The sequence below is a fragment of the Nannobrachium achirus genome (genome assembly GCF_963921795.1).
Source record: "Nannobrachium achirus genome assembly, chromosome: 14".
Taxonomy (NCBI): Eukaryota; Metazoa; Chordata; class Actinopteri; order Myctophiformes; family Myctophidae; genus Nannobrachium; species Nannobrachium achirus.
The window spans coordinates 41,168,511-41,193,531 of record NC_137821.1 but is presented as its reverse complement, the minus strand read 5'-3'; the positions used below and the strand labels follow the sequence as shown (position 1 = coordinate 41,193,531).

Genomic DNA, 25,021 nt, shown 5'->3' with positions numbered 1-25,021 from the left:
AAATATAAGGTGCTAGGAGTGAAAATTATAATGTAAGGGTGCCTCGGATTAAAACAAATATTTATGGGGTGCCCTGAGACAAAAAGGTTTGGGAACCCCTGCTGTATTGGTAAAGTGTGTGTATGTGTTTTGCTGATAAGGCTGATATGTGGTTGTGCACCGGTGTCCTGCATCAAAAATAGCAGATCAACAAGCTCACAAAGGGCATCAGCGCAACATGCTGAGTTATGCAATGGCTTTTCCTGGTGCACGACACGCATACACAACTCAATTCAAGAACCTTTATTGGCATGAGAAATCAGACGTTTACATTGCCCAAGAAAGTGTCCAAATATATTAAAAAATGGGAAAAATATTATACAGTTGGAGGGGGCACAGCATTGTGTAAACAGAGCTATACCACACTGTGTAGTTATATACATGTTATTCATACAGGGTATATAAGCTTTTTGAAAAATAGCAGAAATCTTTCGCTTTGGAACAAATGGCAGCATTTATTTTTTCCCAAAACAATTTAAATGGTATACAAAAGTGTAACTCTGGCTTTAGCGTCATGAAGAGCATTAATTGTGTCCTCTCTATAAAACAAGGCAATAACATTAGGAGTGGTACTTCAGACAGTAGTAGACATACTGGATATTTAAGCACTTTGAACAACACAATTAATGTCCATTACATTCGTTTTTTCTTTTGTACAGTTCCTTTCAATTATGTTTTTGATAGGGTTATTTTTTCTGAGGTTGACTGAGGTTGACTACTGTTTTACCACAAGTAACCTGCTTCAAATGCACAGTCAAATTCATATCAAGAGTTCTTCTGCTGTTAACCCTTCTAGCGCCCTCTCCGAACTAGTTTTCAAAGGCCTTGCCCAAAGGCACATCAGTTAGGAGATGGTGTTCCTCATTCTGTATTCTATTTCTTTTTTGTAATGATTGCAGCTACGACTTTCACTCATAGCTGCTTCCACCACGAGTCCAGTGTCACAAACCTGGTTCTGCATGATGCTGTTATTTTTTGAATACATTTTTATCCCACAATTTTTGTAACCCATTGTTTTTCCCACCCAGTGTCAATTGTCAAATTGTGTAATCCTGGGCGCTACACTCCCTCTGCCAACCTGGCTATTTTCAACATATTTAATATCCATTTTGGAGGATCAGCTTTAGGGGTAATAATCCACTGATGGACCCGCTGGCTTATAGCGCACTGTTCACCACACATAACACACACACACATACGGTACATGCGCATTCCATTTAAGCTCTATACTTCTTTGTGGGACTAATAGCGAAAATAGCAGATCTATACATCCACTGCTTTTCTTCCCACTATTTGTTTTTTAATAAAAATGTCTTTGTGTTGACATTTTTATAGTTATAGTGCTCAGTGTGAATGGCCCTGTATATACGAGACGATTTTAAGATGACCCAATGTTATTCTCCATAGAGGAAAAACCTCCGCGGCTCAGGGGATTGAACGAGTGACGTCAGGGCTTCGCTACTCGTTGAGTCTATATGCCACGTCTGCCCCGGCCTTGGCTCTGGTTATAATGACCCAGGCAAACTGACACACACATGCCAACGGATGGCATTCTCATCCACACCACAGTGGCTTCTTTTTTTTTGGTCTTCTCATCACGTGGGTTTTCCTCTCTCTCCTGTCTTTGCTGGCTTCAAATAGCCCTATAGAGCTCAGCCCGGCAGCCAGATAGATTCCACTCTCTCTGACACAGGCGGGGATCAGTGAGCTAAGTGCTATGGAGGAGTGGGCGGTCAGATAACATGAAATTTATCGAGCCGCATCTACACATCGAAAGGCAGGCAAACACAATATGCACTCGGACGGTGAGGACTCTGACTCTGTAAGTTTATTAAACGCTGTTGGCCCTTTTTTATGTTTTTGTGTGTGTTTTTTTTGTGGCACTTGCGTGTGTGTGTGTGTGTGTGTGTGTGTGTGTGTGTGTGCGCACACCTGTTGATAATGAGTGTGGCGGTGGTGGTGGTGTTTTGTTGATAGATACTGTAATTGGCCAGGTGTATGTGAAAGTGTGAAGGAGGATGGATTGTGTGTGCGCGAGTCTGTGGGTGGTGGGGGGGTAGGGGTTAGGCAGCATGGATGGGAAAGAAGGGAGTGTGCTTTTAATATTTGTATATGCGTGGAAGGGTTTTTTTTTCTCCCCCATTCTCAAGTTTTGGTATTTGTCTAGTGGAGATTGTGTGCGTGCGTGCGTGTCTGCCTGTGTGTGTGAGTTGTGAAGGCGTTTGTGGGTGGCCAGGCTGTTATATAACCGCTTTTTGTCGTGCGTTGGTTTTGTTCAGGCTCGTGAACGTGGAACGTTACATTTTTCTCCTTTAGAGAGAAATGCAACTGAGTGAACTTTGTTTTTTGAAGCAATGCATGTGATTGTGACGTGTAGCCATTATTGAGTTGCATTCTGGTTTAAAGAGATTTAAATCTTTACTTCAGAGACCATGAAGTTTGTTTTTGGGGGGGGGGGGGGGGGGCAGGTTGGAAATGGATTTCATGGTTTGGTCACGGACCCCCTTTTTGGGATCTTTAAGATTTGAACGATTCCGGCAGCTTTACGATTCCCTTTTAACGGTTCCAAATGGACTCTTACTGTTTCTCAGAGTTATGGTGGTCACCGGTATTGTAATCATCACATCAATCACATAACCAGCTCCCACATAAAAACCGTCTCCCGGAAATCGTTCCAAATGTGATGGAACCGATTTCCGGTTCCTCAATGTTTGATCCCGTTCCTTACAGGTTCCAGATTCCAACCCTACTTAATCCTGCAAGGCCCAGCAATGCTTTTTGGCAACATTTTATAAATATATATTTTTAAAAAATGTTATAATTACTTTTCCTGTTCTTTTTTCACATTAACATCACCATTAAATCCTATTGTTTAGTATTACAATGTCATTGGCCACGATATTTGCATATGAATACCCCCCACAGAGGCTGACATGCACACAACTTCAAGATCTCTGGAGTCCAGAGTCTTGACGAACAACATCTCACTTTTTCACTGAAGCTATTCCTCACAAAAACATAAGTAAAATGCCTGTAATAATGTTTTTGGTGATCATTAGAATGTCTAGAACATGTACATATGTTATTGTGAAAAATATCCTCAAAATGCAAATTAGAGCATGATTTAAACCTTACAAAAACATTATTCATTTCCTCTGATTAGGACTCTTGCAACACCATCTGATTCGCAAGGTTTTGCAAGTAGAAATTAATTCGGGTCTTGCAGGGTTAAAGAGTGAAAAATTTCCACTATGACTCATGATACAGACAGAAATGTTTGGGGGGATTTTGATAAAAAAAGGTTTGCTGATTGTAACGTGTGCGCGCGTGTGTGTGTGTGTGTGTGTGTGTGTGTGTGTGTGTGTGTGTGTGTGAGTGTGTGTTTCTGAGAGGACTCTGAACTGTTTTAATGTAAAACAACTCTTTATGGGAGCATGGTTTTATTCAGATCTGTCATTCATATTGCCAGTATGTATATTTGCATCGCTCTTTCTGCCCTTCTCTCTCTCTCTCTCTCTTTCTCTCTCTCTCTCTCTCCCTACCCCACTTTTGACCTTCCACCATAAGCCTCTTGCCCCTGTGTGTGTGTGTGTGTGTGCAAATGTACAGTTATGTACAGTACATACCCACATGATTACATCATATATACAGTATGCCATGTACTCACGTGTCTCTCCCTCCCACCAGCTCTCTCGCTCGCTCGCTTTCTGTCCGCTAATACCGTATGTTTTAATGGTATGGGTATTGACCAAAGCATCAATATCAAAGATCAAACATTTCACATCAATATTATAGACAAGCTGCTCCTCGTATCAGTGTGTTTCACTGCCTGCATGACATTCTCTCTCTCTCCTTGTCTCTATAGCAGTGTTTCTCAACCTTTTTTCTGCATGGGCACACTTTTCATGTACCCAAGAATCCATGGGCACACCAACATAATACGGGGGTGTAAATATCGTCACTGTCGGGAAGAAACCATGTACCTCCAAGTTTCAAATTTGTACGTTTCTTCGCAAAGTGAAGCCCTGCTTCATCATACAAGGCCGTCGCACAACAGTAGTGAAAACAGCCGATCTACAAGCACACAACGCCTCGCACCGTGAGGCGTTGTGTGCTTGTAGATCGGCTGTTTTCACTAGTTTAAATCATCTATCTATAAATGCGACAAATCTGTCTGTCTGCGTGTGTGTCTGTATGTAATCCGCGTATCTCGAGAACCGTTCGTCCCACCGGCTTCAGATTCGGCACGCGCGTTCCTTGCCGCGGCGCGGAGTGCAGTGCCGGGCCTCGACCCGACCCGACGTGCGGTTTTCCGAAACGTTCGGAATCTCCTTATGCGGAGCTGATTGTTGACATTAATCGGCGCAAGCGCTGACTCATTGTGACATCACTTCATAAAAGGCTCTGACATCACGTACGCCACATGAGTCAATGGGCATAAATGGACACATGCAAACAGATGGTCAAAACGGGTCCTATGACAACAGGTATAATGGGGTTTGCATTAAAGGGGGAACCGGCACTGGATGCAGACTGAGAGATACAGATATCTCCATATATGAGCGTAAATGGACACAGGAAAAAACAGATGGTCAATACAGGCCCTACAGAGATCTCCATATATGGGCATAAAATGGACGCAGACAGACAGATAACTCCATATATGAGCATAAATGGACACAGGCAAACAGATGGTCAAAACGGGTCCTACAGAGATCTCCATATACAGTATGGGCATAAAATGGACGTAGACAGACAGATATCTCCATATATGGGCATAAATGGACACACGCAAACAGATGGTCAAAACAGGGGGCACAGACAGATACAGAGATCTCCATAATGTGCATAAAGGGACACAGACAAACAGATACAGAGATCTCCATATATGGGCATAAAATGGATGCAGACAGAGAGATACAGATATCTCCATATATGAGCATAAATGGACACAGGAAAAAACAGATGGTCAATACAGGCCCTACAGAGATCTCCATATATGGGCATAAAATGGACGCAGACAGACAGATAACTCCATCTATGGGCATAAATGGACACAGGCAAACAGATGAGATGAGATGAGATGACAACAGGTATAATGGGGTTTGCATTAAAGGGCGGGGCATTCATTCCCTATTTACATTGTTCCCGAGTTGGCCAGGGCGCCGACTAGACACCCTTCTAGTTTTTAAAATGATAAATACAATACTGGCTTTCAAGCAGTTTCAAGGGGCACACTTGCCACTTCTCAGGGGCACACCAAAGGTCCCCAGGCACAGTGGTTGAGAAACACTGCTCTATAACTCTCACAAATCTTGTTTTATGTTCTTGATGTCACTCTTTGTCTCTCTTTTGATCTCCAAAGTACAAGCCTTGCATCAATAGAAGTCATCTGTACTGTTGTTATCACTCTGACTCTCTCTTCCATTCTCTCAGTCCATGTCCCAGTGGCTCCCAAACGTTTCAGGTCGAGACCCAAAAGAGAGATTTAACATTTGCCCCGGGACCCAAACTAGTGAAAATAGCAGATCTACAATAGGCCTGGGACGATAAACGTACCTCCCGATTCGATTTGATTTCGATTCATAGGGTGGCGATTCGATTTATATCACGATTATAGCGATTATTACGATTCTTGTCCCACAATTTACATTGCTTTTTTAATTAATTTAAAATGTTTAGGTGGTGGTCATATGTAGGACCACAGCACTTTATTCTCTCACACAACCTTTTTTGTGCAGGCCTGAGTGTGTGTGTGTGTGTGTCTGTGTGTGTCTGTGTCGCGCTGTAAACTACTTCTGAGCAACGTGTATCAAGAGGTCAGGTCACCAATTGACCTCTCAGAGAAGTTCAATAGAAGCTTAACAAGCGCAAATTAAGAGCCGTATTCCATCGGCTGTTTTTCTCTACAAGCACACAACGCGCCGCATTGCGAGCTTGAAGATCGGCTATTTTCACTACTTTTTAACTATTTTGTATTTATGGAATTTCTCAGATTTGTTTGTTTTCTTTAAAATGTACCTTATAACATTTTTATTTTAAATATAAAAAAAATCTTTTGAAATATATTTTCTGTCTCTCTCCCTCTCCCTCCCCCCGATAGAGGTGCGTTCGGATACTCTTCCAGGACGGCGAGCGCAGCGCGGTGCGCACGCTGCAGTGGCGCGCCGGCGAGAGCAGTGCGGCGCTGGCCGCGCTGTGCGCCTCCACGTTCGGCGTGTCGGAGCCCGGCCGCTACGCCCTCTACTGGCGCAGCGGCGGCGAGATGAGGGCCCTGCCTCCGCAGGCGCAGCCCCAGGACCTGGCGGGCCACAGCGAGGGGGGGCCCTCGCTCTCCTACCTGCGGACCGACCACGACTTCAGCAAGATGCGCCGGCTCACCAGAGGTGGCGCCGTGGACCTGAGCGAGTCGGTGTGTGAGGAGTAGAGGGGGGAGGGGAGGGGGGAGGGTGGTGGGCGGAGAGATGAAGAGGAGGATGAGCAGGGGAAGGGATGGTCGACCTCGCGCTCGCTCGCTCTCTCTTTCTTTCTCTTGTTGTTCTGTCCCTCTCTTGGTTGCTGTGTTGTGTCTGGTTGGTGGTGATGGTGATGATGATGATGGGTGAGGACGTTTTGTTTTAAATACCACAGCTCGTCTTTGAGACCAGGAGTTGGATCTCTCACATGATTAACCGTTCCCTACAATGGACTATTAAGTCTCTCAAGCCAGCCTGTTGTCTGTTCTGCAATCGAACGCCCCGGAGAGACGATCTGTAATTTCAAAAGAGGAAGCCATCGTCTTCACAAACGGAAAAAAGCTCTTCAGACCCCGGAAGGTATTTAACCATTTATGACACGGTGCACAGCTTATTGTAAAATATCTTTATGAGATGTACCGGTATTCTTTTTGATTTTCCATTCCTGCTATAGCTGGCAAGGCTTCCACTAATTAGTTTTCCGGTAGTAGGAGTTATTTAAGTGAGGCACGGGGGATACGAACATGGGGGAAATGACCGGATATTCATCTTATTTACTACTCGCTGTCAGAGCTGCTTGATTACAGACGGGTAGGCGGAAGCATTTGGACATTGAGAGAGCCAACGGGTCTGTCTTGAGAGACTACTAAAGGATCTACGCGCAGCACAGAGCCACACCAATGTGGAGACCACTACCAGAAGTTGTGAAACAGTACAGTATGTGTACACACAGTGGGGTTGTAGTCGTCCAAAAGAATGTGTTTGTGTGTGTGCGTGTGCGTAAGTGTGTGTGTGTGTGTGTGTGTGTACAGTATGTGTGTGTGACTGTGCGTGTATAAAATGGTATAGCCCAGCGGTTCCCAACCTCAGGGCCCACTAGTAAGTCTCGAAAGTGTCTTCGCCGCCCACCCATGTGACCACTTAACATGGCACGGAATGGCTGCATGGAATGGCTGCCGTGTTAAGTGGACAGATGGGTGGGCCCACGTGCATTTTCAGAACATGTCTATTGTAATGTTCATACATGTCTATTGTAATGTTCAATCAATGGCTTGTGTTCCGGTTGGATCAATGGAACTGAACATAGTATACTTTTAAGTTACTATTGATCGGTCTCACAAAGAAAACTCAAGGTTTAAATTGAGTTCAAATGGGAATTATTCAATATTAATGTTTATATTATCATTAAAATCGTAGTATTTTGCCAAACCTTTGGGCCGACCAGGCCCACCAGGGCTCCCTGGCCCACAGGTTGTGAATCGCTGGAATAGCCTATGTAATGTTACACATTTAATTGGCTGGCATCTGAGAAATGGACCCAGAGTTGTACAGTATGTATGTATAGGATTGCATCACTGAAATGAGACCAGGCTCTCCTCTTCACCTAAAGAGAGCCAAAATGCTACTGTTGCATGGAAACTATAGCTAGCAGTTTCTGTACGCATGCGGAAAAAAACGAACACAAATTGACTCTGAGGTTGATGTAATCCTTTTCACTTTACAGCCTTGGGTCATTTTAAAAGACGAATGGACGTTTTTACTTAATTCACTTCTACAGTATTGTATACCGGACCGGTCCGTACATGAATGTGGACCCATGTTAGGATTCAGGGATTGAAAAACCCTAGTATACCCTTTTTGGAATTATTTCTATCTTTCATTAATCAAAGCTGGAACAGCTTAGACCAAACCACAATACCAAAGTCAACAGTGTTAGTAAGATTTTAGAAAAGTAAAGATTGTTATTGCTGACCTTAAAAGGACCCCTGGCTAATAAGCCTTACATGCCTTAATACATTATAATTACCCTCTATAACTAAAATTAAAAACACCTGAAATATTTTATTGATTTTAGAAATAGTTAATCTTTCATTAGCCTCGGGATCCAGGCATTTCATTAATCTTTCGCTCAATAGGGACAACTCCCGTCGCAAGTTGATGAGTTTGGAACACTACTTCCCCCCACAGTTTTCATAGCACACACTCGAGCCATATGTCAAATCGTCCGGCTTCATCGGGAATGGTGTGCTTCCATTTTGCTAAGAGATAGCTTGAATAGTTAAGTGATAGTTGAGTGAAAGACGGACTATTTCTAAAATACCGTAAATAATATATTACAATTATAATAGTATTTAGGCATATAAAGCTTATTAGCCAAGGATCCTTTTTATGATTTCAGGCGGAGGAAGGAAGTACCAGGCAGTCAGGGGTAATCGCACAAAATATGACACACATTCCAAAATACATTTTTTTTTGTCATATTACCGGTATATTGTCACTTTATAAATGTGCAGATACCCTGTACACACGTATACTGTATGTTGGTCTGTTGAGTGAGAAAACAATGTTAACATTTAGCTAAACATCTGGGGACCCCCCAAAATAATTTGGGGACCCACAGGTTGAGAACCACTGCTCTAAGTGAGGTCTGGGGATCCCCAGCGGTCCTATCAAATCATTTCCAGGGGGGGTCCCTGGAAATGATTTGATAGTCAGGATTGTGTGTGTGTGAATTCAAAATGTACTTGAGTAAATGTACAAAAGTACCAAAATGTACTTAAGGTACCAAATAAGTACATATTATGCAGAATGTCCCATTTCACAAGTTTTCAAATTATACAAATCATTTGAAAATAGTATATCTACAAGCTTGATGATCTGCTATTCAATAGGCTGAAATGTACGGTATAGGGCAATGTATCTTATGTAATAATAATCAAAATCTACAAAGTAACTAGTGACTCAAGTTTTCAAATAAATGTACTGGAATAAAAGTACAATATTTGCTTCTGAGATGTAGTGGAGTAGAAGTTAATGTACTGAAAATTGGAAATACTCCAATAAAGCTTAAAAAATACACCACAAAACTGTACTTGGGTGCATGTACTTAGTTACTTTAAACCATTGGACGTGAGCTGGGGTTTGTCAGACTGGCACAGAGTAAATTGGGAGAAAACGATCAAAGAGATTTGAAATTGCATTGATTTCACCAGTACGAATGGCTTTCTAGATTTCTCTTGTTTTTCTTGTCACTTGTTTCTTTTCTGTACTGTAAAATCCACATTCCACAGCAACATCAACAACCGAGGACCAATGCCAATGAACTGGGACCTTTATACCATACCTCATGGTGACTGGTTGAATGTAAACTAAGTCGCCCACTATCGGTGGCACACAAACAAAAGACACAAGTCTTCGTTACAAACTGACTGTTCTTCAAGTCTATGTTGTTACTGAGGACCATGTTGTGAATTCAAATTATCTAATCGTTCAAATTGTGGGGTAGATATAAGATACATATATATGGTTTTTAAATTGGCAGAGGAAGTTCATTTGACCAGCTATGGCGTGTTCTGAATATTATTGCATGCTTTTTATTTTTTCCCTTTTATTTCATTTTATGTACACGTGAAGATTCTGCGAATGTGGTTTGTGTGGGGGTGTGTGTGTGTGTGATGCATGTGTTGACTGGAACTCACTATTTCTTTGAATGTGAAACAACACATTACTGTATTTTGTTGAGTAATTCAGTATCGCAATAAAACTGCAATATCTGTTCACCGGTGCTGTTATAGAACATGCTTCTGGAGTTTGAACATGCATGTTGCACTTTGGGGTTGTGACAGGACTCAACCACCGGGGGGCAGCAGAATTCCTTCAAAACACCCTTGTCTCAATGTGTTGGGAGTTGTTCTTATCTGTGTGGAACAAGTCATGTTTTACTTTAGTAAAAGTCGTAATACTGCAATGTAGAGATTCTGTTACAAGTAAAAGTCCGGTATTAAAAATGTACTTTAGTAAAAGTACAAATGTATTGGCATCAACATTTAATTAAAGTACCAAAAGTAGAAACTATTCAATGGATTTATAAATGTTTTATTATTTGCAGAAATCCATAAATGGCAGAAAAGCGCTCCATTCCCATTGCAATGTATTGGCAGAATGCGCCCTCATAGGTAGAATAAAAGTGCATGTGACTGTGCCCTAATACCGTTTCATTGGCCTCTGAGATGATGTGGAGTAGAAGTATAAAGTATTGAAAATTGGAAATACTCTACTAAAATAAATGTACCTCAATATTGTACTTAAGTACATTACTTGAGTAAATGTACTTGGTCTCTTTCCACCACTGGTGGCAAACTAGCTTCCTGACTAGTGTAACTAAGCTATACCTTGAAAATAAGCTACATGTTGCTCATTTGGAAGCCCAAGTGATTGTAGCATGTAATACAGTATAATGTCAAAGATCAATTTCAAGAACAAATGAAATTTTTATTCTGCAACTGTATTGGTAATATTCAGACATAGAAAACGGTTACTTTGTACACATGGCATTTCATATGGATTTAAATTAATTGCACCTTTGACAGTGATTAGACTTTCTTAAAACATTTGAAACAACTATGGTATTTAAAAAAGAATATTGTCCAGGTAAAAAGGAATTGCAAGCGGTGTTTGATAAACTATAGAAAGACTATAAAAGGCGTCTCAGCATAATAAGAGATAACACATAATTCCTTATTACTAACCATTTAGCATCAATTATCATAACATAGGCTACTCTTTGACCAGCCACAGGACAACAATCGTAAAACCCCAATTCCATTGTAATTCCCTGATTCTGTTCGGACCTTAAAACAGTTGTTCTCAAATCATAATTAGAAACCAAATGGACCCTTACAGCTAATAACTCAGAGTGTACAGCTGTCAGCAAGCGGTCCACAGACAAAAAGGAATGGGAGTGTGTTTATGGCCTATTGCACACTAAACTGGGGGTCCTTAGAAAGGGAAACACTTTGAGAAGCACTGCCCTAAACAGAAAAACAACATTTTTCCATAGCTATTCCAAAGTATTCACCCCATTTCCAGGCCTAAGTGTGTTATCAATGCACCAAAGACAGACTCGAGCGAAGGTGTCACATGACAAAAATAACAAATCTATGAGCGTATAAACGTATCACTTAGCACTGCATTTTACCATGTTACATCTTTCACGTACTGTTGGAGAAAAACTATGTATTGTCTCTGTCGGACAGAAACCTCTTATCTCCATATTTGAACTTAGTGTTTTTCCGTAAATTATCGCTGCATTGATCATACTACAGCGTCACACAAAAGCATCAAAAGCAGCAGATCCACAAGCTCGAAACGCGAAGCAACGCAACCCGTTTTGAGCTTGTAGATCTTCAACTTTTGCTATTTTCCAAAACATTTGATTCATTCCAAACCTTTTCCAGGCCTGGAAAACAGTTTTTCTCATTTTAAAATATTTCCAGGAATGTCATGACCGTGGGAACCCTGCCTTAACCCATTTAGGCCTAGGATTATTGACTGCTTTAACTATTGAAAAATAGCAAGTCTTTGAATATATCTACTTAAAAGCGAACATTTGTAACTCAAATATTTACTTCTGGGTGGTCCCTGGAACAACATATTTTGAGATGGGGGTCCGTGGCCAAATACCTGTAATTTTGGGGGTCCTTGACATGAAAAGGTTTGAGAACAGCATGATTTAGGGGAAGGATTTAGAAGTCGGGTCAAAGATATTCAAAGACTTGCACTCATTTTCACGATTTTTCAAAAATAGCAGATCTACAAGCTCGCAGCGCGGCACTCGGTGCCGCGCTGTGAGCTTGTATATCTGCTATTTTTCAATAGTTAAAGCATAAAATAATGGTTAAAGTGGTTAAAATCTAACGCGACTCGGGCGCGTTCCAGGTATTTGAGAGTAAAAAAATAAAGTAGTTATCTGACCCCTCCCCCAAGTTTGTCCAGCACAGAGAGGCCTTTCTCCAGGTAGTCTGCCCTGCTCAGCCAGAAGGACTCCTTGTCCTTCATGATGTTGGCCAGCACCGCTCCGCCCAGGAACACCATGTGTTTACGCCTCGGAGGGTCCTCGATGCGGATCTTAAACTTCTACACACGGGACGAGAGAGAGAACAGAGGTTGACAGGTGTAAGCAAAGTAGACGGCTTAAATGCCTGCCTAGTGTCTACTCTACACAGTTGTTCATTTGAAGCAAGTAAGTTCACACAGACTTAAATTAAGGATCAGGACATTACTGTGCACCTTTTCTTAGGTTCATCTCTCCGTTCCGACATGTCTCCTTTCCGACATGTCTCCATTCCGACACTAACCTTATCTCTTACCCTAACCTTAACCTCTATGGAAGTGTTGCCACTCCGACAATAAGAAGTCACTGTCGGAGTGGCGACATGTCAGAATATTTGTGCGTATAACGGAGGTCAACAAAGCTTAAATGCTGCCTACACAGTGAATTTAAGTTTGAGAGAGTAGTGCCCTCTTCTGTATTTGTTATTTTTGTAATTTTAGTGGGATAGTGCGGATGAAAATGGGGTTCTAACTAAAGCCGAGATCATGTTCACAAGATTATAGTAAAATAAAAATAAATTGTTACCCTCTCAGACTTAAATCAAGGATTAGGACATTTTCTTCTACATATGGGTGCATCTAAGTTTGAGGAAATTCACATTTCACATTTTCCTTGGCTGTCTCTAAAGGACATCGTTGTGTCTCTGTGAAGAAAAAGACTGTCTTACTGATAGCTTGTGAGTGTCTCCGTCCAGCACCCTCTCCAGGTACAGCTGTTTGATCTCTCTCTCCAGTCGGGAGGGCAGGCCTGGGTACATGGTGGAGCCTCCTGACAGCACGATGTGCTTATAGAAGTCTGCCCTGCACACCACAAAATACAGCATGCTAAGAAAAGCAGGAGTTGACACTAAGGTCTAAGAGGCACTTGACCATCGAGCAAGTCATGTCACGTTCTACTTGCCCAAAGCTCAAGGCCTTTTAGTCAGAAAAGTAAATTGTCCATTACAAAATGCTAGGTAAAAATGCTGCGTGATGCATTACTGCGTCACATTCCGCATACTGCTTTAGAAATATAGTAAATACAATTCGAGAATCGTAGCAATGGTTACACAGAAACCTAAGCTGGATGCTTGATATTCATTTTATTGTAAAATTACAACCAAACCCCATCTCCCTTTTGTCCACCATTCATCACCAAGACCACACTCTCATGCATGTGCTAGCACAGAATGAAATATACATCTTGTCCTGTGTTTCATAAAGCAAACGGCTTTAGCATGCACATTGTAGCGGTATAGTGTGTGGTACAACCGTGAGGTGTCTCTCTGACCTGAGGTCAATGTCGGCAGCATTGATGGTGTTGAACAGCAGCTCGGCCACCCCTGCTCCCTCCACGTTGATGAGGTGGGGCTGGAAAAGCGCCTCGGGGGCGCCGAACCTCTCTCCTCCCACCATCACCTGCCGGCCATCAGGGAGCTGCAACACAGGAGGATTGAGAGGACCAGTGGTGGAAAAAGTACTCTTAAATAAAGGTATCAATAGTGCAATATAGACATACTCTGTTACAAGTAAAGGTCCTGAATTCAAAATGTACTTGAGTAAAAGTACAAAAGTATTTGACACCAAAATGTACTTAAAGTACCAAAAATAAAAGTACTCATTATGCAGAATGTCACATTTCCAGTTTTCAAATGTATAAACAATGTTTTGAAAATAGCAGATCTACAAGCTCACAATGCGTCGCGAATGTGGGGGTAGAGTGGGGGAAAAGGCCCCCCTGGGGTAATAAGCCCCCCAGTTGTATTTCTCTACAGAACTACAAGGTGGCAACCTATTTGATTTCAGCACATACCTGGCATCCTTAGCTCTTCATGGATACAACATTTCATTGTCTCACCTAATCCAGGTCATAGTTTTCTCGATTAAACACATTTAAGATAAATTGATCTAATTCTTTGTCACCGTGAACATTTTCCAAACTCTGTGTAAATAAGTTGAACCTCTTCACTTATTTTTTGTATATCATTAGGAAGGCCTTATGATAAATGATCAACTTAAAAAAATTAAAAAATTAAAAAGGTTTAAGATTTTAGATGACACTCTTTGCAATGACAGCGTTGGGGTAATAGGCCCCCCCCTCGTGTGGGGTAAGAAGCCCCCGGAGGCTTTTTGCCCCATGGAGAGAATAACTGCTTATTTTTGTCGGAATCGTTCAGTTAATGACACAAACGTGAAAATTGGCATTTAGCAGTTTCCATGGGTCACTTTGAAATGTAAAATTTCAAGACGACAGCCATTTTTCAAGATGGCTGACACCTAATTGGAGCAGTTATGTGATATAGTGGGTTATTTTGGTGATACAAGCATGACAATTGGCATGAGTAATCTGACAATTAGCCACCCACAGTTACTTGAAATTTCAATATGGCAGCCATTTTTCAAGATGGCCACCACCTTAGTGGAGCACCAAATAAACCATTATATCACTTAACTGCTCCACAAGGTGTCGGCCATCTTGAAATTTCAAGTAGCTGTGGGTGGCTAATTGTCAAGTGACCCACAGAGACTGCTCATGCCAATTTTCATAATTATATCACCAAATAAACCATTATATCACATAACTGCTCCACTAAGGTGTCGGCCATCTTGAAAAATGGCCACCATCTTGAAAATTCAAATTCCTCTGACAATTTTCTTGTCAAGTGACCCATGGAAAATGCTCATGTCAATTTTCATGATTGTAGCACCTATTACCCCAGTAGTGGGGCAATAGGCCCTTTTTACATGTTTTTCTTTTTGTACAATAACATCAAATGGATATAATGTTTCAACATGCTGCCCATATAAGTGTATTGCTAACATGTACATACTGAATTAATATCAAAATGTATTTTAATTGGTCATAAAATAGACATTATCCTTAAGGGGGGCCTTTTACCCCACTTTACTCTATATAGGGCTGAAGTGAGTAATGTATGTTTTGAAATAATAATACAAATCTAGTAACAAAGTAACTAGTAACTAAAATTATTATAATTTGGGGACCCCCCTGGGGGTCTCTGGACCCACAGGTTGAGGACCACTGATCTACCATGTAGGACTCCACCAGGACGGTGGTCTCGGTGGCCAGCCGCTGCTCCTGCTCGATGTTGTAGCCCACGTAGCAGAACTTCTCCTTCAGCATCCGCACCGTCTCAAAGTCGGCCGAGTGGTTGAAGGCGTAGCCTCTCAGCAGCAGCAGCTGAGAGAGAGAGAGAGAGAGAGAGAGAGAGAGAGAGAGAGAGAGAGAGAGAGAGAGAGAGAGAGAGAGAGAGAGAGAAATAGAGAGCTTAAACTGGGGGTTTGAGAAAGTCAAAAGTCCATGTGGCCCCTATTCCACCCAGGGGTTGAATCGGTTCGGTTTCTTTTTCCCCACCTACTTTTGAACCAGTGTTTCCACTGAAATTAATTGGTTCAGAACCCTAAAAGTTGGTTCGGAACTGGAACCAAAATATACATGTTTTTTTCTTGCCCTGAACTGGGAACCAAAGTGGGCGTGTCACTATTCTACAGGTTGGATGATACAGATGGGATATAAACAATTGAAAAGGCAAGTGAAAAATCTTCATTAAAAAAAAGAAAAGAAAGGGGATCTGTATCTGCCAATCTGTCAACTTAAAACGGACAGTTCGACCGAGCATTATTCAACACATTGCTGGCCAGGCCTGGAATCGAACCTGGGGCAACTGGGAACTCCTACACCGCTGGCGGGGCTTAAAACTGGTGGAAGTGCAAGCTGGCTGGTTCAAGGCCAGTTCCATTAAAGTTCTGTTGGTGGAAAAGGGGCCTGGGAGTCTTAAACCTAACAGAGGCTTTTAGACTGTATTCCTGTGATGATCCCACAATGGAGGAAGAGACGAGTACAGTAGCAGGACATGTTCCTTTCCTGTCTACAGTTCGTCCCAGGGACGTGCAGGCCATTGGGAAAAGCGGGACAACTCCCGAATGGCCGGTTCATTCCCGGCCGGTCCAGGCCGGCCATTAGGAAAAAATAAAAATAAAGTGTCGGCCTTCGTTCCATTTTGGGGGCTGGGCGGCCAACAAAGTAAATCGTCACTGTCGGGCAGAAACCTCGTATCTCCAAGTTTCAAATGTGTACATTTTTTTCGCAAAGCAAAGCCCTGCTTCATCATACAAGGCCGTCGCACAAAAGTAGTAAAAACAGCCGATCTACAAGCACACAACGCCTCGCACCGCGAGGCGTTGTGTGCTTGTAGATCGGCTGTTTTCACTAGTTTAAATCATTTTTAAAATGATAAATACAAAACAAACGGTTTTGGACATATATGTACAAGGTTTCCACCCGACAATGACGAAATATAACTCATGTAATTGGCCGACTGGCTTGTCACTTGTCATGATCTGAAATGGCAAATCTTTGAGTAGCTGCAGCGCTATAGAGAGAGATCTCTCTCTATAGCGCAATGAGGGCCTCTCCAACTCTTTTTCCCGGGCTGAATCAGGGGCCCAGCATGTCCCTGGTTCGTTCACCCCCACGCCCCAAACAAAATCCACCTTCAGTTCAAATTCAGGAGACCCTCGATTTTGACGACGTTCCCGTCTCACCTTGATGAGGTAGCGTGTGATGTCACGTCCTGCTATGTCCAGCCTGCGTGTGAGGTGGGGCAGAGAGAAGCCCTCGTAGACGGGACAGATGTGAGTCACCCCATCCCCAGAGTCCACCACCACACCTGTCAGTAAGCCTGCACACAACACCCATTACTCGGAGAATCAACACTTGTCCCTTATCATAACTGGCTGACAATCATTCACTCATCAATGTGATGTAGGCCAATCGTCTGAGTGCAATTACTTAAGATCATCACAATTACTTTTTCATAATCAACAGAATCGTTTTGCATTTATCTGTATAAATGAGTACGTTTAAAAATAGTCATACATTTTCAAAAACTGAGCTTGTAGATTGACTTAAAGTATACAATACAACAATGGCCTGTTTTGACCATAGTACATTATGAATTCATGATTATTGGTAATAATGGTAATTATTGGTAAGTTCTTTGTCACATGCCCCATCCAATGTTTGTTTACAAAGCCTAAAAGACAAACAGAAATGCATGTTTTATTGATATGTTAAAATGTTCAAAAAAAATCGCACCCGTGCGAAGTGAGCGGTGCAAGCTAATTCCTGTAAGGGCGCCTGCGCGAATCAGTGTTGATAGGCATGCATGGCAATATTCTTTGTGTTGTGTATGATGTCAGTCTAGAGGTCTGCTCAGACTATATAAGGTTTTCGTGTGTCCTGACCTTTACACCGGCTCAAAACGAACACCTCCCAGGATTCGAAACAGCAACCATAGACTACAGGGTTTAATGTAGCGTGGTCGCTGTCTTGAATCCTGGGTGGGGGTCGATTTGCGCCAGAAAGGTCCAGGATATGCGGTTGGTCAGACTTTTTCCCTCTAACTTTGACTGACGGCCAACGCCAAGAAGTGCTGGGTTGCCTCTTGGAAACAGATTATGTCGGGAGTATATTATGCGCAACATACCAGCCAGGTTTGTTAGTATCCTTGACCAGACCAAAGGCTAATAACAATTTATCGTGCACATTCATGTGCACATTTATGTGTCACCAGAAACTCCATTTTGAGTAGCTGAGATGCAGGAGAAACTCCTAATTGTCGCTGTCTCACCAGATAGAGCCAAATAGAGCTACTTGTGGGTTATAAAGCAAGGGGGAGACAGAGGGAGAACAGACAGGATGTCAGACAAACAGCCTGGCCATTAACAGCCTGGTGGCAGTCAAAGAGTGAATAGAAGAGAAAAATAATATGCAGTCCAGACCAGAAGCTCAAACAAAACAGACAGAGGGTTTAGGAAAAGTCCAGGATATGAAACAACCTGGCCATTACGCCTGGACCTTTCATGAACTTTAAACCGGTCTCAAGTGCAAGTTTAATGGCCAAGACAGATCTAAATTAGCATGAACAACACAGCATTTGATTGGTCTGTTCTGTTTGGCTAACACATGTCGTCACGAGTAGAACGGTTTCTGATTGGTCGATTCTAATGTTTAGTTAATCAACTAGCCAATCGATGAAGAATGAAAGAATCGTCCCGTGCTAATATGTTTTAGCTAAATAAACCGAAAGTGAAATATAGGAGCGGTTTGCACCGCTCAAAAACTGATAAACAAACTATTATTTGTATGACAATTAATCGTCAACTATAATTTTGTGATCCTTGTCATGATACTGTGGATGTGGAGGGCTTACCCTGGGCATACAGAGTGAGGACAGCCTGGATGGCCACGTAGATGCCGTGGAACTGGTACGTCTCAAACATCACCTCTGTAATCTTCTCTCGGTTTTTGGTGGGGTTCATGGGCGGCTCGGTCAGCAACACCTGCAAGTGCAAAGCATGACTATATAGCAGTGGTTCTCAGGGTTCCTTAATCGGGTTCCTAATGGACTCTTACAGGTCTGTAACTCTTGAGAGTTTACAAATGGCCTTACAGGTCCATTTGGTTCCATTTGTTATGGGGGGTGCCCATAAGTCCTACATCTCATTAGTCCTACATCTCATTAGTCCTGCTTTGGTTAGGGTTAGGTTTTAGGGTTAGGCTTAGGCATAGTTTTACTGAGGTAAGGGTTAGGGCTTGGGTGAGGTTTAGGCATAGTTTTACTGAGGTTATGGTTAGGTTTAGATTTAGGCATACTACTTTTACCAGGTTAACATTCACCAGATTCTGACTAATGGGATGTAGGAACAATGAGATGTCGGACCAATGCCATGGCACCGACTCCCCAGTCTAGTACCTTGCAGTCAGGTGGGTTGAGGTCCAGGCGCTCGGGGCCGAAGGTGTGGTCCCAGAGGTGGAGCATGTCGTCCCAGCAGCGCACCATGCCGTTGTCCATGGGGTAGGACACCTCCAGGAAGGAGCGGCACTCACTGGCCTCATCCCCCACCATCAGGTCCTATAGAGAGCAAAGATTCATTCATAACTCCATAACTACACTCACTGGCCTCATCCCCCACCATCAGGTCCTATAGAGAGGAAAGATTCATTCATAACTCCATAACTACACTCACTGGCCTCATCCCCCACCATCAGGTCCTATAGAGAGCAAAGATTCATTCATAACTCCATAACTACACTCACTGGCCTCATCCCCCACCATCAGGTCCTATAGAGAGGAAAGATTCATTCATAACTCCATAACTACACTCACTGGCCTCATCCCCCACCATCAGGTCCTATAGAGAGGAAAGATTCATTCATAACTCCATAACTACACTCACTGGCCTCATCCCCCACCATCAGGTCCTATAGAGAGGAAAGATTCATTCATAACTCCATAACTACACTCACTGGCCTCATCCCCCACCATCAGGTCCTATAGAGAGCAAAGATTCATTCATAACTCCATAACTACACTCACTGGCCTCATCCCCTACCATCAGGTCCTATAGAGAGCAAAGATTCATTCATTACTCCATAACTACACTCACTGGCCTCATCCCCTACCATCAGGTCCTATAGAGAGCAAAGATTCATTCATTACTCCATAACTACACTCACTGGCCTCATCCCCTACCATCAGGTCCTATAGAGAGCAAAGATTAATTCATTACTACTCCATAACTACACTCACTGGCCTCATCCCCCACCATCAGGTCCTATAGAGAGCAAAGATTCATTCATTACTACTCCATAACTACACTCACTGGCCTCATCCCCTACGATCAGGTCCTATAGAGAGCAAAGATTCATTCATTACTACTCCATAACTACCCTCACTGGCCTCATCCCCCACCATCAGGTCCTATAGAGAGCAAAGATTCATTCATAACTCCATAACTACACTCACTGGCCTCATCCCCCACCATCAGGTCCTATAGAGAGCAAAGATTCATTCATTACTCCATAACTACACTCACTGGCCTCATCCCCCACCATCAGGTCCTATAGAGAGCAAAGATTCATTCATTACTCCATAACTACACTCACTGGCCTCATCCCCCACCATCAGGTCCTATAGAGAGCAAAGATTCATTCATTACTCCATAACTACACTCACTGGCCTCATCCCCCACCATCAGGTCCTATAGAGAGCAAAGATTCATTCATTACTCCATAACTACACTCACTGGCCTCATCCCCCACCATCAGGTCCTATAGAGAGCAAAGATTCATTCATTACTCCATAACTACACTCACTGGCCTCATCCCCCACCATCAGGTCCTATAGAGCAAGGGTTTTCAAAGTGGGTGACGGGGCACCCTGGGGTGCCGTGACGGCAGTCCAGGGGTGCCGCGAGATAATTTGATAATATTTGGAATTTATTTGGACACTTGAAAAAATATTTAGTATCATTTTAAACTTGAAGTACAAAGTTATTTTCAGTCAGTTCTAACCAAAATGGCTATTATCTCAAGGTTTTTCTCGCAATATAATCACTAAAATATCGCCACTGTCGGGTAGAAACCTTGTATCTCCAAGTTCCAAATGTGTACATCTTTTGGTAAAGCAAAGCCCTGCTTCATAATAGACTGTCGCACAAAACTAGAGAAAACAGCCGATCTACAAGCACACAACGCGTTGTCTGCTTGTAGATCTGCTGTTTTCACTAGTTTAGTACATTTTATAGATGATGAATACGAAACGGTTTTGGACATACAAGGTTTCCACCCGATAACGACGATATGCTGTAAATATAAGGTGCTGGGAGTGAAAATTATAATTTAGGGGTGCCTTGGATAAAAAAAGAATATTTATGGGGTGCCCGGAGACAACAAAAATGGGAACCCCTGCTATAGAGAGCAAAGATTCATTCATAACTCCATAACTACACTCACTGGCCTCATCCCCCACCATCAGGTCCTATAGTGTAGAGGAGAGCAAAGCTTCATTCATAACCAGTGTTGCGATGTCTGCTTATTAGTAGTGACTTTGGGCTTGTTTTTCTGTAAAGTTGCTTGTTAAAATAAATATTGGTAGTTGTGGGTAGCGTTTCTAAAATGTAGTTGCTTATTTGGGCTTGCTTCGTTAATGTTGTTTAAACCAGTGGTTCTGCCAACTCAGTAGGAGTAGTATGACAAAAGCTTTGTTACGTCACCATAGATCTTCAGCAGCGCAAAACACGTAACATTTACAACCAAAGGAGGGTGATACTATATAGTCTAAATCTTAGTATAAATCTTCACCACCTAAAGTGGCTTCTTTAGGTTAATCAGCAAAGTTGATAAAATGTGCAGTATTGATAGGTTTTCATCATATATGAATGTGTTCACAGCCCAATGGTTTAACCATCTTAACCCATTAAGGCCTGAGGCTGATTCTACGAATGTCTTCTAAATCCCAACAGTTTTCTGAAACATTTATGTTGCTATAATATTGGTGGTTCTCAAACCTTTTCATGTCAAGGACTCTCAAAATTATGTGTATTTGGCTACAGACCCCCATAGCAGATCTATATTATAAGCTCAGATCTACAAGCTCATAGCGTGGTAGCCTCGTAAACCAGTCTCTCTTCCTGGCACTATGAGCTTGTAGATCTGCTATTTTCGCGAAATGCTCAGAAAATGGCACGTGGCGAGTGGTTAGTGTTTAATATTTCTTTAAGGGATCAGTCTGATCCACTACTGTCTGTCCCATAAAGGGCTTGCTCCTGCCCACGTAGTTCAGCGTGGATTACATGGGTTGAGAGGTCAGGATGACCAGTGTTGACCTCAGTCTGTGTAGAGCACTGATCTGGGATCACTGGTCGGGTCATCTGATTACACAAAACTTAACTCTGTCTTAGGAGGGTCAACAGGTGTCAAAGCAGCGCTCTGGCTCTCTCTGAGACACTTTAACTCATACAAGCTCATGAGGGGTGACAGTAGATCAGGTGCTGGGTCACTGGGCGAACGGGATTTAGTGGTGGCTTTTGTATTCGATACGTGTTGTTGGTGCACACGTAACGACTGAAATAAGTACCTATCCGGTATCCAGGAGTAACTTACTGTACCTAGTGGTTTATATAATTGCCGTCTTATTTGTACCTGTTTTTCCGTGTAGCACCTTCAGATTCGCTTTTGATTTTGCTTTTGATTACAAATCTGCATTCAAAATGTAATGTGTAGCACTGGTTCTGAAATAGGCTATCCATCTAAAAAAGGTCTGTCTGTCAGTACTGTCTGTCTGTCTGTGTGTGTGTCTGTAAAATGGTAAATGGTGCTTTTATATAGTACCTTATATTCAAGTCGCTTTACAATGATTGTGCATTACATTCACCCATTCACACACACATTCATACACTGATGGCAGAGGAAACCATGCAAGGCACCAACCTGCTCATCGGGAGAAATTCTGCGTCTTGCTCAAGGACACTTCGACACCAACTCTGGGGGAGCCCAGGATCAAACTGGACCCCAAGCGAACGCTCTACCTCCTGAACCACTGCCGTCTGTCTGTATGTGCACTGCAGTGCACGCCCACTAGTAGGTTAATGTACCTCCACTAATGTGTTTTCACGCATTTACTCTATAATAATGTTTGAAATATTTCACTTTTAGGTCTATGGAAGTCAAGAGGCCGTCGATTGCCCAGATTTGGACAGGATGACGTGTATACTGGATAATTATGCGATCATCAATGCTGATCTATAACTTAAGCATCGACTATCAAGCAATAAATGCAGTCAAGCCCAAGGCTACACAAGCGGTCAAGCAAAGTGTGTGTGAAGGTGATGCTTTCATCACAATGTCTGACTCCTCTGCAGTGGCCTTACCTTGATCTCAATGTTGCCCACTTTGGTGGTGGATCGTATGATGGGTCGACCCACCATGGCGGGGAAGATGTGCTCGGGGAAGTTGGAGCCCGCAAAGCCACACTTGACAAACTGTGGATGAAATATATAATGTGAATTAAAAGTGTGATGAGGAAATACATGAGGCACAGTGAAAGTTCAAGTTGGAAGATTTCTTTTTCTTTCTTCACGTCTCTCAAATAATTTCAGTTCATGTTTCTTGGAATCGTGCTATCACATTATAAAACATGTTACTGTATCAACATGTGTCCACTTTTATTGCTTTGCATTTGACAACGACTCATATTATTATTAATATACGGTAATATTTCAGCATTTCATCGTGCAGAGAAAATGAGTTAAAAATTATTGATTGGAAAAAGGTTGTTGAAACACTGCTGCAGCCTTGTTTGACAACACGTGATATTATAAAATGTATTTAGCCTACTGACATGAGATTCATGGCTATCCTTTGGATTGTCTCAACTTGTCTATTTGCCTATGAGACACATTCCATAGCCAGAGGGTGTGCAATGAATTCCAGTGGCAGTGTGCATCTACCATCTGTAGCCATGCTAAATATTTGTCTAAACTGTGTTTGTGTATTACAGTGGACAACAGGTCTACTTGAATGGTATAATGCTGTGCAGTAATTTGAATGATACAGTGCATATATAATGGGATAAATCAAGTGGGTTTATGGACCCCTGACACCTGGAATCTCTCTCTTCCTGTTTCTCGGCCAATGGGGGATCACTTCCAGACATCACAGCCATGTATGGAATTGTGCAGGTAGGAGTTTGGACGAATGACAAGTCCAGACAGATGTGGTGGTGGAATCACTTCTCTCCACTGTGTGCAACTACACTGTACTGTCTGTACACGCCCTGTCTCCAACTTCTCCAAAGTAACTTTATGACAAAACCGTCCTGTCAGCAATGTTTTTGTTTTAAATAAAACACATGACCCAAAAACTATTAGGCCTGTATAGGAGATGCATTTCATAAACAATAGATGTACTATTTTCATTAGGAATTAAGCCATCACATGAATGCAGAGATTACATTATGTTTCAATTCACCTTCACCATGCAAAAGTGTACACGAATTACATGGTAACCCTAATTCATAAAAGAGAACATCCACTGTAGAAATTACCTGGCTGCAAAAGTTATAACTATTCTGTAATTCTGAGCTGTCAGTCAGTCAGTTGTAACACAACAAGTTTCAACTTCAAAGAGCATACATATTATGAAACTTTACCCCAGTGCCATTGTCACAGACCACCACCTTCCTTCCCTCGCTGTCCATGTTCAGTGTTGTTGTTCCTCCCGTTTGGAGGACACGGGTCCGGCTAATATTAATATGAATGTGAGAAGTGTTCAAATCACAAACATTGAGCAGCAGAAGGCTTGCTGTAACTTCTTCATGTCATGAATGGGCGGTGTCACACACAGACGCCCCGAGAAGGAGGAAGGGCCAATGCAGGTAGGGAGAGGCTAGTACTACACACTCACGCTACAGCACAGCAGCAGAACCCCCGCATAATATCATGCACGCCTCGTTTAGGTCAAGTTTTTAACTCGCATCACCAGACTTCAGGTCAATAACTGCCGACACCTTCGTGCATACCATGGTGCATACATAGTAGTTTGCAGTTGCACATACTCCAGCCGATTCGTTTGCGAGGGTAACTGTTGGCGTTGGGGGAAAATTAGGCTACAATTACAACTTGGATGCTGTTGACTTGACAAGTTGTTGGTCTTCCACCTGATATTTTGAAGATATTCAAATTCAAGAAAACTGAATGGCAAGTGGAGGATATAAATAATGGGTCTAGGGTTTTATGAACTTTGCAGCCAGGGCGACTTGTCAAGCTACAGTAACCTGCTAGGTTTCCTA

The 25,021-nt window shown here is 42.5% G+C and overlaps 2 protein-coding genes across 2 annotated transcripts in view; one reads left to right on the top strand and one right to left on the bottom strand.

Annotated features, from left to right (window-relative positions):
* rin1b (Ras and Rab interactor 1b) overlaps positions 1-6,466 on the top strand; it is a gene marked incomplete at both ends in the record, with an annotated part of 90,188 nt that extends 83,722 nt beyond the window's left edge. The window contains one exon of the mRNA XM_080741622.1: positions 6,143-6,466. Within this exon, the coding sequence (XP_080597748.1) occupies positions 6,143-6,466 (324 nt within the window). The remainder of the gene's footprint in view (positions 1-6,142) is intronic.
* Positions 6,467-12,239: 5,773 nt separating this feature from the next.
* Positions 12,240-24,500, bottom strand: LOC308298391 (actin-related protein 2-B; the record flags this gene model as incomplete). Its single annotated transcript, XM_080741983.1, has 9 exons — positions 24,383-24,500; positions 23,103-23,213; positions 19,145-19,303; positions 18,602-18,731; positions 16,932-17,068; positions 15,418-15,567; positions 13,657-13,802; positions 13,055-13,187; positions 12,240-12,410 (listed from the first exon to the last, which is right to left on the bottom strand). Exons 1-9 carry the CDS (start codon positions 24,428-24,430, stop codon positions 12,240-12,242), a joined length of 1,185 nt encoding a protein of 394 aa, XP_080598109.1. The 5' UTR covers positions 24,431-24,500.
* Between the last annotated feature and the right edge of the window lie 521 nt (positions 24,501-25,021).